At 47.9% G+C, this 20,079-nt stretch overlaps 1 protein-coding gene across 35 annotated transcripts in view; it reads left to right on the forward strand.

Annotated features, from left to right (window-relative positions):
- The first annotated feature begins 2,440 nt into the window (after positions 1-2,440).
- The window catches only part of CADPS (calcium dependent secretion activator), a 206,957-nt gene continuing 189,318 nt past the window's right edge, over positions 2,441-20,079 (forward strand). For 32 of the 35 annotated variants that reach the window (XR_005258465.1, XR_005258468.1, XR_005258475.1 and 29 more), the window contains exon 1: positions 2,441-2,938. Coding sequence is in view for 9 of the 35 variants with exons in the window: in XM_038149681.1 (XP_038005609.1) it covers positions 2,558-2,938 (381 nt within the window). In the remaining 26 variants the exon portion in view is untranslated. The remainder of the gene's footprint in view (positions 2,939-20,079) is intronic. The other 3 variants (XR_005258472.1, XR_005258486.1, XR_005258488.1) reach the window with 1 other exon arrangement.

Below are 20,079 nucleotides of genomic sequence, written 5' to 3' on the forward strand. Positions count from 1 at the left end.
TCAAACACAGTCACTGTGAAAATGTGGTGTGTGAATTAAGGAAATATAATGTTGATCACATTGACTGTGATGTGTCCCTGCTTCTCTGGACCAGCAAAACTTCCAGATGAACCATACCTTGATATTCAGTCAGGCCTTTCAAAATGAAACCAAGTTCAAAGTTCTCTAGTGAGCCAAACCTCACCCACTAAAGGACAAATATAATTCTGGAGGCTCTTAAAAAAGAACATGCATGGGTTTTCGGTGGTTGTATGTATCTATCTTACATCAATTAATTTAAGGAATCTTTTCTGACAATCTGTCAGAAAAGTCAATTTGTCTTTATAGTCAGATACTCAACGTCTGTGATGTTCCTACCAGCAAAAGTTATTTCTGTCATCCCCAGCTGCTTTCCTCTAGTGAATCCACCTCTGCAGAGTTACCACAACAATCAGAGCAATCACCACAGAAAACCTTTCATAAAAATGGTCCAATTTTCCTCCGATCATCTGACAGAGCTTTGTTGCTGTTTTGTCCAGGAGAGGGATGACAGAGAGCTGCAGCTCCTGAATATCTGCCTCCTCAACTATGAGGGAGAGCACCTGCAGCCTCATGTCACAGATTTTTTTTCCATTCTCCTATACAATAAATGACATTTCTTTATTGAAAATCCCAAAGACTTCTGCTTTTTCCTCTGTTGTGTGATCACCTATAGATAATATCATCCATTGGCATGACTGGACTCAGGACAAGGGTTTTTTTCTGATAGATACTATAGAAATGGCATCAGTCAAAAGAAAGAAATGCAAAACTAAAAGACAACTAAAAAATAAGAGAACTTTGCTGAGGAAGAGTATTTTGAGACATTCTATCACCCTTGTGGTAGTTATCCTTACATTAGCAACGTTAGGGGCCAAATGGCACTAGCAGGTGCTGTATGACCTGTCCCATAGCAGCACAACCTCACACCTTGGGTGAGCAGGGTTATTTGCATTACAGCAATGATATCACGCTACTTCTAGTTGTTTTTCTGGGAAAAAATAAATAGGGAAGCACGAAATGAAATGAGACTGAGAAAGGCTGAGAGGGGCTGAAAAGTCTTTTCCTAACTTCAGCTCAGACCAGCTTCTTTCAATGGGAAACACACGGAAAACTTTGTTTGCAGGAACTTTACAATTTCGCTCTTCCTCACAGAGAGTTTGTCATCCCCATATCTTCCCACATTGCTGGCAGGACACACACCATGGCAAGGTGATGTGCAAAATGCCACAGCTCTTGCAGATAAGGCTGATGGAAATGGAGAGAACCATTTTTTGCTCTCTACACCAGTTCTTCATCCACTTCTCATGGCTTTTGGAAATGTAGGACCCAGAAGTTTTTCCAGACTCATCTGCTACTCTGAGCTTTTAATTAGAAGTAGGCAAGAAGCTCAGAAAGCCCAGCTGTTGTGAAAATGCTGGAACACATCGTGAGAAGCAGCGCCTATATCCTCTCCCGCAAGCTATTCTCACAGCCCCATCACCATGAGCCAATGTTTATCTATTCTCCCTAAATATTTATTAACATGAATTAACAGGTGACAGGTATTTTGACATTTAGAAAAGAAGCACTGCTAATTGAGTAGAAAAACAAAACCTTGAAAACACCCACCGACCACAAATACACAAATACACATGTAAATGAAGTCTCAATCAGATCTGAAAATCACCAAAAACTAAACCATTGAGTACACGATGTCTTCACTGACTCATCCCTCAGAGAGGCTCCTGAAGTTCTCAGCTTGCCCCAGGTAATCTTCAAAGCAGAACACCACGATATCATTACACATGTAATAATTAGCGACTTGGATGAAACCTTTACCAGCAGCATCACTTTTCATTAAGACTTTTAGCTGCACTGAGGTGCAAGAAGAGCTGCTTGGTGGAAAACAAATGCTGTGAGCCTCAGGTCTGTGGGGATTCGTGCGGCTCAGGCTGCTGTGGGGACACAGTGTGGGGCTGTGAGGGCACCAGGGGCACAGCAGGGACATTGGTGTCCGTGGGGACATTGAGGACACAGAGGTTCGGAAAGACAGGGGGTTCTGTGGGGACACCGCGGGCACAGCGGCGCCTGTGTGGGGCTGTGGGGACATTGAGGACACACCACGTTGCCTCTGTGGGTCTGTGGGGACACCGCGGGCACAGCGGTGCCTCTGTGGGGCTGTGGGGACATTGAGGACACCGCGGTGCCTGTGTGGAGCTGTGGGGACACCGCGGGCACAGCGGTGCCGGTGTGGGGCTGTGGGGACACCGCGGGCACTCGCTCCCGCGGGGCCGTCACCCCGCACCTCTCGGACCCCCGCGCCCATGGCGGCGGCGAGGCCCCCACCGGGCATGCGCGGGGCCCGCTCGCTCCGCTCGCCCCGCGCGTGCAGCACCGCGGCCAGCGCCCGCGCGCACGGGGCGGGGCGGCGCGTGGCGGGGCGGGGGCGCGCGCGGGCGCGGCGGCGCGCGGAGCCGGGCACGGGCACGGCCGCGCCGAGCGGAGCGCAGCCCAGCGCGGTCCAGAGCTCGCCCGGCCGAGCCCAGCCGCCGCCGCGATGTTGGACCCGTCGTCCAGCGAGGAGGAGTCGGAGGAGCTGGTGGAGGAGGAGAGCGGCAAGGAGCCGCTGGCGCCCGCCGCGGCGCGGCTCTCGCCCAGCCGCCCCGGCGAGGGCCCGGGCGGCGGCGGCGGCGGCGGTGCCGGCGGCGGTGGGAGCGCCGGGGGGCTGCAGCCCGGCGGGCGCGGCAGCAGCGCGGCCCGGCCCGCCAGCCCCAGCCCCTCGGTGGCCAGCGAGAAGGAGAAGGATGAGCTGGAGCGGCTGCAGCGGGAGGAGGAGGAGAGGAAGAAGAAGCTGCAGCTCTACGTCTTCGTCATGCGCTGCATCGCCTACCCCTTCAACGCCAAGCAGCCCACCGACATGGCCCGCCGGCAGCAGAAGGTACCGGCCGTGCCTTGCCCTGCCCTGCCCGGCTCTGCCCTGCCGGCCAGGCTCTGCCTCTCCTCTCCATCACCCACCCACCTTTGGCTGCTCCCTGCCTGCCCCTGCCATCCACCCACCGGCCTGCCCCCTTCTTACCCACCCGCTTTTGACTTACCCCTGTGCACGCTCCTCTCGATACCCCTCTGTCCGCATCCCTGCCCGCTCCTCGCCTCTCCTGCTGCTCCCCGGGCCTGCAGCTCCCCGGGCACCCCAAGGGCACTCCCGGCACAGGGCACCTTGGGCCCACGTGGGGCGTTTTGCTGGCAGCAGCCCTGGCTCGGGGCTCGGGGAAGCCCCCTGACCCCTTGTCACCCTCCGCGCTGCTCCCCGACACGCTCTCCCACACAGAGCCGGTGCGGTGACATACATCGTTGCTTCTAGTTACGCAACGTCGGGATTCGGGAAGTTTGGGATGTTGGCCATCTAAAGGTTGTCGAAAGGAGAGAAATGGGTTATATTGCTGGAAAACCCCAGCCACGTGCTGTTGCCTCCTGCAAAGGGACTCCACAACTCCATGCTCACTGCAAAGTTTGCTTAACTGGGAGTGCTGGCACTGACTTGGGGAGCTGCTGAGTCTCATTTCAACTTCTTGCAAGTGTTTATGTTTGGCGAGCTCCCCAAGACCGCCTTCCTGGCGAAATGCATCAGCAGAGGTTTGCGGTGAAGTCTCTGTCACAGTCCTGACCCGTCCTCCCCCAGTGTGTCACCACAGCAGGGCCGTGTGCTGGGCAGGAGTGCATCACCTGGGCTCCCCATCTCCAGGAGCTGTCTTGGAGCTTGTTTCTCCTCTGAGGCACAAGCTCATGGGCCAGGGCAGAAATTAAGTTTCTTCTGGATCTGGACACAGGCATCTTTCAGTCAAATGTAGCCAACTTTTTCCCCGTGGCAGCCAGAGTTGAGTCTGTGATGTAATGTAGCTCTCTGAAACAGCTGGCTGATTTTTTGTCACCATTTTCAGTTGAGTTTCTTAGACTGCAGTTTTAGCCTTGATCCTGTTCTGTGTTCACAAATGACCTTTACAATTCAGGCAGACTCCTGGATGTATTGATGCAAACGACATTCAGTTCTGCTACACCACAGGACTATTATTAGTCATTGCAACATACGGAGGTAGGAAAGTGTATCCGTACTGTATCATGTAGTTTAAAGGCAATATAGGACAATCTGTTGCTGGAAGCTTGAATGATCTGCCTTTGTTTGCTGAGCAAAGTACATAGCTGAAATTATAGCCAGGTTTGGAGTTTCTTTTATCTGTTGGGTTGTTTGGGTTTTTTTTGCCTATAATGCTTTTCAACAGATTGTGAATTTACAAAGTAGTTTTTGCTCTTGTTTCCCGTGCAACTTCTTTGTGTTAGAGAAAGATGATGAAACTTACATTATTATTAGTTAATTTCACTGAAATAAAACCAAGCAAGTCCTGTAACTGTTTCTCACATAAAAGTGAACTGAAGACGAAACTTACATTATTGTTAGTTTCACTGAAATAAAACCAAGTAAGTCCTGCACCTGTTTCTCACATAAAAGTGAACTGAAATTGACAAGTAATTTATCCAAAGGAGCGTGCAGCATCTTAGCAGTTCAGAGAAGAGTGGCTGGGAAGGACAGTTTATAGTCCCTGAAATCAAAATAGTGTACTGTGAAAGGACAAGAGAAGGGAGAGGAAAAGGTCGGGAATAAAGTGCAGGTGAAACAAAGAAATTAGGATTAATGAGAAAAATTACAAAATGGTAGCAATAGTCAAGGCATTGTGGAAGTTACACAGGATCTTGGGAGGAAATAATCCATTCTCTGTGAAATGAAGAACATAGGGAAACATTTCTGGCTTATTAACATAGCTAAAATAGGTGTGTTTTGGGGGCTGACCCTCTCCCCTCAAACTTAGCAGCGAAATGAAATTGGGAAAGCTAAATTTACCATGATAACACATGTCAAATTGAATTTACCCTTTAAAAGGCAAATTCTGGTTTTTTGTTTTCTCTATATCCCTATATTCAGTTGTCATGCTGGGAGTAGATCCTTTCCCATTTCTTTGCCAAACTCCTGTTGAAGTCAATTAAAGGACTGCCAGAGCCTGGAGTTTGTTGATGAACTTCATGTGCTCCTCTGCTTTGCTCTCCTAACATCCCTCTGGGAAAGTCCCTTCCTTCTCTGGTTGGAGGGAGACCAGAGGGTGAAGGTGAGGGACTTGATCCCTCTTGAGCACCTAGATTTAGTTGCAGTGTATTGGTTGGGTCTTCAGTAATGATGACAGTGTCAGTGCTCAAGACTCACCAGAGTGGAACAAATGCATTTTGCTTCTTAGGGGAAAGGTGAGAGAAAACTGGATTTTGGTCCTGCTCTAATGGGGGCTGTTGGATCAGTTTGCTCATTGGCAGAGGAGGGATAAACTGCTTCCTTTCCCATGTGCCATTTGCTTCTCCACCCTCACAGTCTGCAGACTGCCAGGGAATAGTTTCATCCTTGGAGAAATAGGGAGCAGAAGATCCCCAGGTATTGTTATTTGCAATCTCCAGGCTGGTGTGCAGGATCACGCTCCCTCCTTTCCCAGTGGTGCTGGACAGAGAGGCTGCACAGGGTGCTGCTTGATCCACTGCGTGTGCAGGGCCCTGGAGATGCCAGGGCCTGACCCTGCCCATCTGACCTGTCCCCAGCCCTACTCAGCAGGTTCTGCCCAGTGCTGGAAGGAGAAGGATGAGGTTTGGCTTCACCTGGCTCACAGTTCTCCCCTGTAGAATGGGCAGTGCTGTGACCCCGAGCACAGCCCAGGCAGGTGACCATGGCTTTGCTGGTGAGGCAGTGAAGCTGTTGCCCTGCAGAGTGGTTTCCTGTCTGGGTTACCTGATAACAGCCAGCCCATCCCCACCACAGCTGTGATGGACTGTGTTGCAGTCAGCCCCTGCCAGGCTCCCAGAGCCCGGGCAGCTTCTAATAGCTTCACCTTCTTTGCAATTTTCTCAGATAAGAAAGTGTTGATTTTGTTGTGGCCGCAGCCCTGAAGTTCTTGCCTGGGCTGTAGATCCCTGTGTACCTCCCCTGAGGTGTGTAATCCTCTCTCCTTGATCCTGCAGTGCTGCTGTGTCAGAGCTGGCTGGTGCCCCAGGGGCTGGGAACACACCGGCACAGCAGGCACCAGTTGTGCAGCCAAACACACATGTGTAGTGCTCCAGAGCTGGAAAATGCAGCCTGGTGTTCTGCAGCACCCATCAACCACCTTGGAATAAAGGGAACTGTGTAGTTAAGGTGCTGTTGCACCACAAAGGTAATTACCTGCTGTTTGATAAATTAGAATGTATATGAGAGCAAAGAGAGCAGTGGAAACGTGAATGGATGGTGTAGCTGGGTACTTACTGCGTGTGGGCACGACAGCACTGCTTGTTTACACCAGCATTCAGATTTCCAGATGAATTTAAGCAGATGCTACTCAGAACTGGTATTTTTTTGATCCTGACACCCCAGAAATTTCAGCAACAGAGGAAAAACTGTTTTTTAGATGAGTGTGTTCAGGTCTACGCCTCTGCTTTGGGTTTATTTTGATGTTTATGGGGTAAGGCTCCACTTGAGTAACTACACATCTGTGATGTCTACCTGTAAGTTCTTCTATTTACATCTCACTAGCAGTATTTCCTAAGAAAAAAGAAAAAAGGCTTATTAGATACCTGCCTGTGTTGTCTTTGCTTCCCACTTAGGTTTCTTTTTTAAGCCACCACTGAATTCCAGGCACATTACAGATGCAGACAATGGTCTGCAAGATACTCATCCCTGTAAGGCTTGGTGAAAATAGGGAGATTTCATTTTTATCTTGTACCCCAGTTGGGAGGAAGGTGCAGTGTGTGGGCAGCCATTACTAGACACTGGGGCATCTGAGAAAGACACGAACTGAATGAGGAGGAAAAGCTCCCATCAGAGCTTACAATATTGCTGGATGTGGAAGGCTCTGGCCTCATGATGCAGCTCAGGAGGAAAGTGGCTATGCCAGCTCCATGGCTCTCAGAACAACGTGTTTTATTACTGCAGATGGCACTGAGCTTGGTAATTGTGTGCCCAGGATGTGTGTGGTCTTTTCTCTAGATCATGCTGCTTTGTTGGAAGTAGGGTTGAGACGACCAGCCGTGCTCGGTGCCTCTTCCCACTTGATCCCAGCTGTCTGAAGCCTTTGGGAAGACAGCTCAGCTGGCAGCCTAGGGACGTGTGACAAGGTGTGTGTCTGTAGTGATGTGAACCAAGCATCCTTGGATGTGGGTTGTACCTCTTGCTGAATATCTCTGCAGCACAACAGTCAAAAGGCACAGCACAGGCCTGGAATTGGTGTTTGCTCCTTCAAAATAGCATATACTGAAAACACTTGTTGGGAAACAGGCAGCAGGAAAAACTTTTTAGGAGATAAAATGTGGAGAGCACATTAGGTCAGACATTGTTGCAGCCGTGGTTGCCACTGCCTGTTTTCCTTCCTGCAGAACAAGGGAGTAGGCAGGCAGGAGAGTAAATCAGTTCCCAGTGGAATAAATGCAGGATGAAAAAAGTTCCAGATTAGTTGCAGATTACCAGGGCTACTCCTGGGAGAAGTGGCTCATGATTTGGGTCCTTGTGTAAGCCTGTGGGATGACGTCAGGTGCATTAGCAAAATTCTCAGTCAAATTCAGCAAAGCGCTTAAGCTTGTGCTTTGCTGAAGGGTGATTGATTTAAGCACAGTGCTTAATGCAGAACAGGTGTGAGGGGTCAGAAACTGTTCAGTTGGTTACAATGCATCTTAAAATACTGAATTCCTGCCATTTCAGTAGGCACACAGATGCTACAACAGTTAGGGCATAGGAAAGCTAGTGCAGCTTTCCAAATAACCACATCTTCCTTATTGTGGGTTGGATTGTTACTCTCATGCCATACTTACACAAGTTCTCTCATAAAAGCACCAACACATTGTTCTTCTGGGACAGACTGAACTCAGGTGGTGTTGGGACTTGTTTTAGCAGTTTTCTGCTGGAAGAATTTGTTTTTGTGGTCAGATTCTGTTCTGCTGGTCCCAAGAAACCCTTGGAGATTTTTGGTTTTCTCAGCTCTGCAGGGCAGGAGAGTAAAGGCAATGCTGTGCTTGATTTCTGTCTGTCCCTCAGTTGCTGTCTAGTGCTGTTTAAGAAGTAGCTGCAAGGTCCAGGCAGCTCTCAGGCATGAGCTGTACTTCATGCACAGCTCTGTAGTTGCAGCAAAGCTTGCAGGATAATTATTAGTGCTATGCCTATACAAACCTGGAAGAGTAGTTAGGGACTGGCTTCACCACTTAGATGGCTCAATGTGGACACAGGCCACTGCCACCATCAAATGAGGGCTGTGTGTGTGGCTGGGCTCCTGGCTGGGGCTGTGCCCAGCTCTGTGCCAACCCTGAAGTGAAGGTGAGCCTGCTTGGAGAAGAGCATCACCATGTCAAGGAAGGTCTGGCACATCTGAGATGCTGTGCTGCTTAGCATTGTGGAGTGCACAATGTGATTACTGTGCTCAAGTTGTCTGGAATCTGCAGAAAACTGTTGTTTTCACTTAAAACACTTATCATTTATTTTGCCAGTGCCTTATCTTAATCTAATTCTAGGAGATAATAAATATTTGTCATACTTTGGCTATTTATATACTTGCAGTTTATTGGATTGTGAAGTGGGTAATTAAATAGGCTGTGAGCTTGGTCTTTGGCTGTTGTAAAACTTTGCAGTTCCTGATCCATAGCCTGACATTTCAGTTATTGTGGGTGGCACTTCTTGGGCCAGAGATGCTACTAACTGAGTGGAGAAGACTTATCTGATCATGCAGCCAAGCCCTGCTACAGCCCATAGTTTCAAAAGGTGTAATTTATGGCCTTGCTTTGCATAGTCTAGACACTCTCCCTGAAGCACTTTGCCTCTTGCACAACTTGTAATTTTTCTGCTGAATGGTGAGTCACTTGTTCTCCATTTACCTATGTGGAAAGTGGTCGGCAAGTCATTTCCCTATGCAGTTTTTTGTTAGCTGGAGAAATATTTAATTTGTTTTTAGTTTATTTAGCAGTAGCAGCCCAGGCATCACAGCTCTGCTACTAGCAGTGTGTATATACAAACCCCAGAGCTACTGCCAGTGCTGTAGTCCAGAGTGGTACAAGGTAAACATCCTATTTCTGTTTCATGATGTAAACTTGATCAGTACGTTAAGACCAATCAATACAATATGATCAATAAAGCTGTTGCTTGGAGAGTATTGATGTGAATCCAGCTAGTGGCTTCAACAGTGCTAGGGTTTCATCCCCAAAATGATCTCTAGAAATCACATATTTTAGTATGTCTTTGAGCATTAAGACTAATTAAAACAGTAGAGTTCTCTTAAAACAGCAGACAAAGGGACTTTCCCTGGTGATGAGCAGCTCTTCTCCATTTGTCTCCCAGGAGGGTGGGTGGGGTTTGATGGATGGCCCCTCAAAGGTCTTCCCTTCCTGGAAATAGAGCAGGGTGAGATCCAAGGGAAGGTGCCACCTCCCTGCCCAGCTCTTTTAGAGCATGGTGCAGGCATGGCAGGACAATCAGAATTGTCTCCTCACCTTGGATGCTCCTTTAGCAAGTGGCACCACCAGCTCCCAGTGGGTCAGAACAGGCCACCCTTCTTGGAGGGCATGCTCCAAGGTCCAGCAATAGAGTCCAGCTGCCTCTTCATGAGGATGGGTGAGGGGAGATGTGAGAGATAGAAGGTTCCTGGGGAGTTCACCTGTGTCATTACCTTGGAGGTACTGACAAAAATACACAGAGCATCGTAGCCTGGCACTTGCTTAGGAAGAAATTATTTGTGGGTACAGGATATTTGGATTGCTTCACCCAGGTTTTCCTCTGAATTGTGTAGGCTTCATTTTTAAAACAGGACATAAAGTGCAGGCGCTGAGTGTTTGATGTTAACCTTTTGAAATTGTTGTTGGAAAAGGTGCTTGTGGTGATAATATTTGGTATTGTTTGTCTGTGATTCAGGCTGATAAAGTCAGACATTTTCTAGAATTTAAACACCTGAGTCAAAGTGTCATGCAAATATTTATTCATCTTGGGGTAAGTCGTGCTGTGTTTGTAGTTGTCATAGTTCAAAACCTGTCTGTCTACTTCACAGCAAGGTTGGGAGCTTGGACTTTTCTTAGTGTCAGGTATATAGTGACCCTCATGGGCGTCTCCCCATACCTAAATGTTAATATTTGATGAAGAAACTTAATGAAATCTAGATTTAGTCATGGTTTTTAGTGACAGTGCTGTGGTTGTTTATCTTTGGGGATTGGCAATGCAATGTGCACGTCTTGAAGGAACCTCACTGACTTTGGTAGGACTTCTGGCTGATGCCACAATGCATTTGTGTAATACCCTGACCAACAGGGCTGATGGTCCAGCACTGCCCTTTTGTGATCTCGTGTGCTAAATTACGGTGACATTCACACAAAGGCAGGGCTTTCAGACTTTCCAAAATGAAGAGTCTTCAAATCTAACTTTGTCTGTAGACCCTCTACAGACCACCTTCTGCTCCTTTTTTGGGGAGAGATTTAGATCCACACTTGATGATTTAGGTTTAGCATGTATGTCTTCAGCCAGATGAAGAATTTTGGGGGGAAAAATTCAATAAACTTTTTGGCAGTGGAAAAGAAGTACATGTTTAGGATGTTTTCGTTGCCAGAGGCACTTCTGCAGGAGAAAGAGGCCTCGTATCCAGAGCAGTTGCAGCACTGCAGTGTGCACAGGCTCAGTTCAGTCTCTTGGAGCAAGGATAAAAAGGGGGTGGTTTGGCTCCCAATTGCCTGTCTGGCACAGGGGAGGACAGTAATAGGGAAGAAGGGCTGTTTTCCAGGCACACACCTTGAATTGCTACTGATAGAAGAAGCTATTTGTTAATAATTGTCCTCTTGAAACAGTCTCACAGGTTGCCTTGTAAAGAGCAGTGTCTGCTCTAGCATTTGAATTTGATTTCTAGCATTTGCATTTGCTCCTGAGAACCCATTGAGCTGGAGAGGATGGCCGTGGGAGTTGGCAGATTCTGTAAGTTTGTAGCAGCCACTGATGTCCGTTAGTTGCAGTGTGTGCTTTCAGTTGATGAGGTTTGTGGGGCTGGCTGACTCCGCTGGGATGCCATTCTCCCTTTCCTGGGGAATTGAAGTTATCAAGGCACATGATGCAAAGTTGGCGTGTCCCTGAGGTGCAGAAGGCTTCAATCCTGTTGAAGGGTTTTACTGCTTTGAGCACCCCATCATGTGACTACAGCCTACAAGTTTTTCCCCACCTCCACATTGCAGGGGAGCAGCCCCATGCTTTCCTCAGAGCCCCTCAGAGAGGGACAGTGATTTGCCTTTGCCGGTAGGGACGTGGGTGTGTGCACGAGGGTCATTTCAGAGCCTGGAGTGTCACAACCAACATACAGACTCTGGTTGGCACTGGAGAGGACAAGGTGCCTGGCTGGTGGCATCCTGGTGAGATAAAGGGACTTGGCTGTTAGAGGCAAAATAGACCAGTACTCCTAAATACAGCTCCATGCTCACTGATGTTGGTTCTGCAAGAAGGCACTCACCCATCTGATTTCCAGCTGGTGCTTTGCTTGGAAATGAACTCTTATCCCAAAGAGTGATTTGGGGGAGCCCTGTCCAGCCAGTTGGCCAAGTGAACCTAAATACTTCAGAGACACTTTGGGAAGAAATTTCTGGGCTTGCTCTGCCCAGCCTTGAAATGTAGCTGGTACAAGTGGCTGTGGAAGGGAGAAGCTGCTCCATGAACAGCAGCCAGATGCAACCTGTGTTCCACTCAGTGCTCCCCTCAGGTGTCCCTGTTCCTGTCAGATGGGTGTGGGCTGAGAAGGAAGGAGCATTTAGGTGTTATGTTTTAGGCACAGAAAATACAGGATGATTTGGGGACAAGTAGTTGCAGCCATCCAGATGTTCTGTTGGACTGCTGCTGATGCTGTAATTTTTGCAGGAGTTTTTGCAGGGGCTGTGGTTTTTGCAAGGAGGTGGTTTCACTTTGCCTGATGTGCTGTTGCAGGGGGTCAGCTCCTCCCACACCTCAGCAGCAGAGAATTTAGGCAGCTGGAAAGTGATGTGGGTATCACATAAGCAGAACATCAGGCAAAAGGCGATTTTCTTCTAAGATTCCAAACATCTTTTCCTAATTCAGCAAGAGGGTACACACGCTTTGCATGTTTGCATGTGACGAGTTTGCTTTTATTGTCACCACCACTAGACTTCCTTCCTTCCCAGCAGACTGCTCCCATTCTTCTTGCAACCAGAGATGACAGACTCGTCTCTGCCTCAGGAGGAAGCTAATGGGGTGACGCAGCAGGAGCCAGCTGCCTTGCTACCTGCATGGTGACAGTGCAAGGGGGAAGGAAGGCCACAGCCAGCACTTCTTCAGCTATGGGCCAGGCTGCATGACCTGTGCACGCTGCAAAAACTGTGCCTCCCACCCTGGCTCTGCAGACCACCCTCTGCCAGTGAGACCTCTGGGCAGAAGCCATCTGCTGCTGTTATGTGGGGATGTTCTGAGCTGCTTGGGGTTGGTTTTTGGTGCATAGCAAAGAGCTAGCTGGAGTTAAGACTGCAGAGACTTTGTGTGTGCTCAGTCATTTGTCAGGGCAGCACAGCTCCCAAACGTGAATTGATGCCGATACTCTGTGATGGAAAAGAACAGGGAGCTGGGAAGGGCACAAGGCCTGGCTGAGGGAGTTTGGATTTGGGAAGTTTCAGCTCTGCTCCCTCCCTTTATCAGGTGTTTGGTGCTTTAGTCTGCGAACTCTCCTCCTCTGGAAGGGTATCTGTGAAGGAGCTGGGTCAGGGAGGAGGGATGGCTGGCAGTTATTAGGTGTGGCTGTGGTTTTCTTTTCCATCTCCCATCTGCTCCGCATCAGATGTGCCCAGGGCTATGCAGAGATGATTTGGAATAATACTCTTCTAGCCTCTAGCTGTCTCAAGAGAGAGCTGGTATCCTCAAAAGACTTGAGTTGATCATGCAGCGGTGGATTATGTTAGCCAAGGCTCTGCCTGGTATGATTTCTACTTGTTTGTGGGCTCCTGGACTTAAGTGGTACCTTCTACTCTAAAAGATGTTGGTTGTAATTCTGCAAAGACTCTCATGGGTTTTATCTACTCCAGGGGCTGCTTCTTTCCCAGAATCTCTCATGGCACATTCCCACACAGCCTGAGCCACATGCCCAGCAGGGAGAGCAGCAGTTGGTACACTTGTTCCAGCCTAAGTGGTGTAGGGAGGGAGGGCTAGGCAGGAATGGCATCAGAGAGCCTGTTTTTTAAACTGTGAGCTGGCTGCTTGTACCAGCTACGTGAGCCTGCATGGCTGAGCCATGGGCATCCCCTCGAGGGCTACACCAGCCTGGGAGGGGGTTATGAGCAGAGCAGAGCAGTGGAGTGTGCCTGAGGCATGGGTAGGGAACAGAAGCAACATGCCAGTGGCAGGATGGAGGATGGAGGAAGTGAATTTGACACTGGAATTACACTTTTAAACTTCTGATTTTGCTTGTTTTTAAGTGCTGTTACAAGTGATTGTGCTTGTGCAAAGGTTATGAACTGAGCTGGACCCCATGGGGTCTCCATGGGCATTGTTAGATTTCTCCATCGCTAGTGAAAGCCACTGAAGTGCCTGGACTCCTGTGCTGGCTGATAAAAAATGGATGTTTCCTTCTAAGGCTGCATTGCATCCCTGCTGCTGAACTTTTATTTGGAGTTCCTCAAACTATGACCTCTGAAGCCTCTGTGGCAAAGCTCCTGCTTGGTACATATTTCATGCAGCAGGATGTTAGTGATAGAAATTCTTCCTGTAATTTCATCTCTCTGTAAACTCCCTTTTCTCAGCTTCTGTTGCATGCCAAAATATTCCTTTCTGCACAGAAGTCACCCCAAAAGTGAATCAGATCCTGCTGAGCAGGACAGTCTTCCCACCACCTATTTATAGTGCATGCAATTACCCTCCATGCATCTCGGAATTCTAATTGCCTTTTTATTGCTGTTTGTAGTGTGTTAAAGGTTTTTGAATGCTCATGCCTTGTGTTCTCATTAGCTCTATTTATTCCTCCTTTGGCTCCCTTCCTCAACCTCATCAAATTTAGCATCTTCATGCCTTCAGGGCCTTGGACAGCTCTGCCACTTCTGACTTCTCCCATGTCCTTGCTTGTGTTGCTGCTCCAGATGCTTTGTGTTCCCCAGTCTCGGCCTGACATGCTCTTGGGACCTGTCTCCTGGAAGGGGCTCTGTGCCTGCTGTGATACCCTACCAGTGATCCCTTTGCTGGGCAGGGTGGCTCAGGGAAGGTGCCTCAGTGTCTCTGAGGCAGCTGTCCTGCTTCAAACAGGGCTGTTTAACATGGTGAGGCTGCCCAGGCAGTTAGGGGCAAGTACGTGATTTCCAAATGGGGAGCAATGGTCAAGAGTCTGGGGAGCAGCTGGTAATAGGGACTGAGAGTTGGTAAGCCAGGTGAGAGGCAGGTGCTGTGGCCCAGGGTCCCCTGCATGGATTTGTTTTGTCAGGGTGGCACCAGAGCTGTTAAGCCACTAGGCTCCCCTTGTGGCAAGACCCTTCTCTAAAGCCACAGTCTCTTGGGCTGGGGGCGCATACAACTGGTATCACTGAGATTGCTTTTTTTAGAGCTTATCCTGTCCCAGTTTTCACCTGATGGGCTTGTGCAGCACCTGTCACCCTGGTGGGTCACTGGGAACAAGCAGTAGCCTGTATTTGTCTCGTATAGTTTGTTGAGTGCAAAGTCCTTTATAATGTTGTTTGCTTTATGTTTTAGCCTTGTTGTGTGGCATTTCCATGGCTCAGATTAATTTAATTATCCCCCGAGGTGCTTGCTTGCTCACAGTTGTCCAGGACTTTATTGCCCTCCTCTTGTGTATTGAGGAGCCCACACAAATCTGAATCATCAGTAAATGTAATCACGGTGTTTGATGTTTGTTCTTCCAAGTCTGTGATATATACAATGAATGAAACTGGTCTTAATACCCATCTGTGCCTCCCCTTTCAGCACTTCTTATGTTCCAACATGCTTATTTGCTGTGTACAGTCCTGCCAGCGTTTGTCCTAACCTGAGGAATTAATATTTTACGTAAAATTGTATCAAGAGCCTTCTCACCCTATAGGTAATTTATAGCCAGAGCTGGCTATCAGCAACTTTAGCATGTCTGCTGAGCACGGTGTCTGCTCAGGGAGGGCTGAGCTCAGTAGCCTGCAGTGCTCTGTGGGCTGGGGCTGAGGACGGGTGAGTGCTCCATGCTGCCAGCCAGCATTCAGTGTCCCTGCCTGCGGCTGGTTCCAGCCTCCGACATGGTGGCACTTGTGACATGGGCTGTGCAGCGTCACTCTAGGCTGGCATCCTCATCTGTGGGCTCTGGCTGAGTGTGAGGGTTCATTAGTCAACAAGAGAGTTACTGAACTGGAACAGCCTGGAGCTCCTTGGTCTCAGCGGGAGTTTGCTGTTTCAGGTTCCTTGTGAAAGGTGAAAGCAAAGGCAGAGCTTGGCAGTTTGGGCACTGGCTGGGGGCTTGAGTTTGAGCCAGGTTACAAGCTCAGCTCTCTGCTCACTTCTTCACAGACTCACACAATTATCCAGATCTTTCTCAAGCTGTCGTCAATAAGGTGGTGAAAATATTACTCCTTCCTCCATAGAGCACTGGAAGACAGAGCTTGTGAGATGCTGAGTGAATTGCTTAGTGCAGGATGCAGGTCTGGGGAGCACTGGGGCTGGACCCGGTGAGAGTGGCTGTGCTGTAGCTCAGACACACTCAGACACTGAACCCCAGGGGCTGCCCCTTCCGTGACTTGCTGTGTCCTCCAAGCAGCTTTTACAGCTGCTCCCTCTTAAAATAAGACAGTTAATAGTCTTGCATAATTCATGCTTACAAGTTGTACACATTTGATGATAGAAGGAGCCGATGTTTCATTTACACACATGGGGCTTCATATAGATCTTAACAGCTCTGTGCACAACAGCCGTGCACCCTTTCCTGCTGTTTGTGTTTGGGCAGGTGGACAGCAGGCTGCTTGCTGTTTCCATAGGCAGGGCAGTGCCTGGCTTGCCTGCAGCCTGCTCCTTTGACATTTCCTGAGCTTGTCACGGATGCTGCCCTCCTTCAGGCGGGAGAATTGCAGTGTAATGCAGAAGCAGGACAGGAAAATCTTCATCCTTATTGCTCTCAAAACCCAACTGCTGTATGAAAGGGAGGCAGTCTGGAGTCCTGAGCCTAGTTTTGCATTGCTGGGAGTCCGTGGAGCGAGGCTCTGCTCCAGATGGGCTCTCTCAGGATGCATATGGATGTGCTCTGGCTGCCCTTGCTTGGGGCGCTCTCGGTGCACAACACGGCCTTCAGATGTTTGTGCTCTGGTGAAGGCTCAGGCTTCAGGGACAACCAACTGTGACTAGCAGGACATGGGCATTTTAACTCGTGTAGCAGCTCAGCTGCCCTCTGTTAAAGCCCACACATTCAGGAGAAGAGCAAAACCTCTGATTCTTTCCTCTCAGCCAAAGGCATAAGAGCCAGTGGCCAGCCAGCAGCAGCTGCCTTGCTGTTTGGTTGCTGCAGGTTTGGGAGGGAGTTACAGCTGCTCCAGTACTGGGGCAAATCATCTCCATTTATCTTTGCTGTTATGCCTCGATGATGTCAGAGAGTCTCTTTACATTGCATATATATATTCAGACTAAGCAAATCACAGTAGTTTTCCTATTAAAGTTTAATGATGAAATATGACACTTGTATGTGATTTCTTTTATTTTTTTCTTTAGCCAGTCATTTCATTTGCTCTATAACCTTCATGCTAGTAATAATAATCTTTCCTTGCTGTGACTCAGGGGAATGAATGTGCCTTTTGAATTTGGGCTTTTTTTACCTAGACAGAATCTTTGTGGTAGTTTGTTGGTTTTTTGGGTTTTTCTAACAGCTCTGATTACTTGCTTTGCAATGCTGTGACCTATATTCAAGGTGAAACTTGTGATAAATATTTGCTTTGGGGAGAGAAGAACCACCATGCTTTTGAGAAGATTAAGGCCTGTCAGGCAGCAATCCTCATTTCAATTAGACATCAAAATGCAAATCATCTAGACTTCAAAGTATTTCAAGGTGAGAGCAGAAAGGACTTTAATACATTCTGAGATTAAGTTGAAATCCTTGAGCACTTTAATTGTTCTTGGTTAGTTACGCTGTCTAGGAATGGTGTGGGGGTAGGTTACAGCTGTGCAAGGAAGCCCTTTAAAGATATATTTAGTCCCAGGATTTCAGGGGCTAGAGGAGGGATTTGCTCACCTGGATGCTTGGAAGACTTTGCTGTGTTTGAAAGGGTGAATGACAGAGCCTGGGCAGTGGGAAGACTGAAGTATTTTTTTAATTTCTGCTTGAGAGATTAGCTATGGTTTTATGAAATGTAAATGAAATTCCTACTCTTTATTCTCTTTTTCTTGGATCTCCTTCTGAATTCTCAAGCAAACATTAATGAAATAACTGGGGGTAAGAATCAGCAAAAATCCAACTTGTCCCTGCTGAAACCATGGGTACAAGGTCATAGCTGTTTATGTAACAAATCTCAGGATTCAAAAAATGTCCTTGGTGTCGTCTTGTGCAATTTTTCAGAGGTGTTTATGGAGTCACAGTGCTACTATGCACCAAAAATTTTAACCATACACTGTAATTGTACATTGTGCACCTCTTTGTATCTAGTTTGAATGATCACACTTTGTAGATATGATGCAGAAGCGTAATGAAAAAATAGCAAAAATTCAAATTATACATCTATCTTATTAAAAAAATAATTATATTAGCATGTAGACTCTGCACTAGAAAAACTTCTCTAGACAGAAAAACTCTCTAACTGTCTGTGTTCTTGAGAGCTGGACCTTGTGTGGAGAGCATTTGCAGCCACCTCACATCACCCCCTTCCCAAGGGAGCCCAGCAGCCAGTGAGTCCCCATGGCTGGCAGATCTCTCTGGGCCCCGTGGGGTTGGGGCTCTTTTTGCAAGGCAGGTCTGGGCATTGCTCTTGGGAGTTGCTGGGCCTTGGTAACTCAGCAGAGGTGGGAAGGGCTACAAACAGGGAGGCAGAGGCAAAGAAACAACCTCCTGCATCATGCAGGCTACTGCTGAATCACTGTTTATGCTGTTTCTGTACCTGCTGACTTGATGCATGGAAATAGGGTACCTCTATTTTTAGTTCTTACCTTGTGCATTCGTGCACATGCACGCTGAAATTATACTTTTTGTGATGGGAGCAGTTTCTTGCCTACACAGGGAAAGTATTTCAGAGTTGTGGCACAGTAATGATTCCCAGTTTCTTCCCTTCCTAAAATCATCTGCACAAGGAGAGAGTGAGGAAGAGCTGCTTGCTCTCTGTAGTAGTACAGGATGCCCCGAGTGCCTTGAAGCTGCTGCTGCAATCGATGCCATCCAGACATGGTCCTGCCCCACTGCCTTTCTGGCAGCAGAATTACAGCTGCCAAATTTTATTCCATACCCTGCTGGCTTTCTTTACGCTCTCCTTTAGAGCTTATTTGATACCTAAATAGGATTTATCAACTATTGCAGCAGGACCACAGTGTTTTGGTTTGTTGCTCTCCGTTTTTAATCTGTGGTTTATTCTGCCCCTGTTGATGCTCGTGGAGCAATACTCAGCTCTATCAGCAGAGGAAAAGGTCCCAGGATGAAACCAGCACATTTATTTTGGCAGGAGTTGAGTGTTGGCTGTTACCTACTGCTGCATTAATTGTGCTGTGAAAACAGGCACCACTTTTGAAGTAATTTAGATATAAATTGCCTATATGAGCTGGGACATTGAGGTGAGGGAAAGCAGTGACTTGTCGGTACAAAAAATGACTGTTTTCATTGGGGACAAGATCTGGTTTATTTTGTTTATGCAGCGGAAAGCCAGTGGTTGTTGGTGGAACATTCCAGAGGAAAAAAAAAAAGCTTTCTCATTCCAGTGTGTTGGGATTGACAATGGCATTTTGGGAAGAGAAGAAATAAAAAATGCTCTGCTTTTAAATGGCTCTGTCATTCATGTACCAGCAGCTTTGTGACACTGTCTGTCCTCAGCTGCTGTGACTTCAGAAGCTGAGATTCCCCAGAGCTGATGAGATTATATGACTCTGTTATGTCCTTTAGAAAATGCATTATTCCTTCCCTGGCATCCTCCTGGTGCCCAGGGTGCTGGTCCCTGCCACCAGACAGCCTGGGAGTGAGTGCTGCTGCTGCTAAAATGAGTGAAGTGACAGCAAACTGGTCCAAGCACTGTGTCCCATGTAAGAAGTGTGACAAAAGGCTTGTTCAGGATTCTGCCTTAAATTCCTGTGTCCGAAACCTTAATGCTGAACTTGGCAACCATGAGTTTTTTCTGACTGCCCTCTTTGATTTGCTCTCAGGAGAAGGTAGCAGGAGAATAGCTGCTGCTCTTGAATACTGGGTGAAGTTTGGCATCAGCTAGCTGGGAATTATGCCTTTGACCTGAAGGTCTCTGTAGCTTTGGTTTCTGGAAAGTCTGGATGCTAAACTGTCATCTCCCAGTAGGTCTCGTGTCTTAAACCACTTGCAGCAGACCCTGTGGCAGCCTTGCTTTCCTTAGAAGCTTGTTCAGAGTCTCAGTATCCAGAAATTAGTGTTGCCTCTAAATTCAGATCAATTTCTTAAATAACCTTTTACTGCACTGTAAGAGTTTGGTCTGGCCAGCAAGAATGACTTAGTGATTCTGGTACTCACTCTGGCCCAGTGATGCCTGGTGTCTTTTGGGTCCTTTGCTGCCCTTCATCCTTACAGAGCCTTGGCACCCACACCCAGGAAAGAATGGTGTCCTTGTGAAACCCTTGCTGGTCCAGTTTCTGTCCTTGTTTCAGGGATATCAGGAATGAAGCAGTTGCTTGCATCACTGCAGAGTAATTTTCTGCCTCTGAAACCACGCATAGAGCTGCAGCACGTTCACTGCTCGCTGCACACACAGCCCTGGCTTTTCCTGGTGTGAAAAGCCTGCTGAATTGTTTTAAAATGTCACAGCAGGAAAGAGCTTTATTTCTCATACTCCATCATTTATGTCAGCCCAACTTGTGAGCTGTTTGCCAGAAGCACGTGCATGGGTGTGAATGCATTGGCTTTACAT

This window comes from Motacilla alba, chromosome 12 (genome assembly GCF_015832195.1).
Source record: "Motacilla alba alba isolate MOTALB_02 chromosome 12, Motacilla_alba_V1.0_pri, whole genome shotgun sequence".
Classification (NCBI taxonomy): Eukaryota; Metazoa; Chordata; class Aves; order Passeriformes; family Motacillidae; genus Motacilla; species Motacilla alba.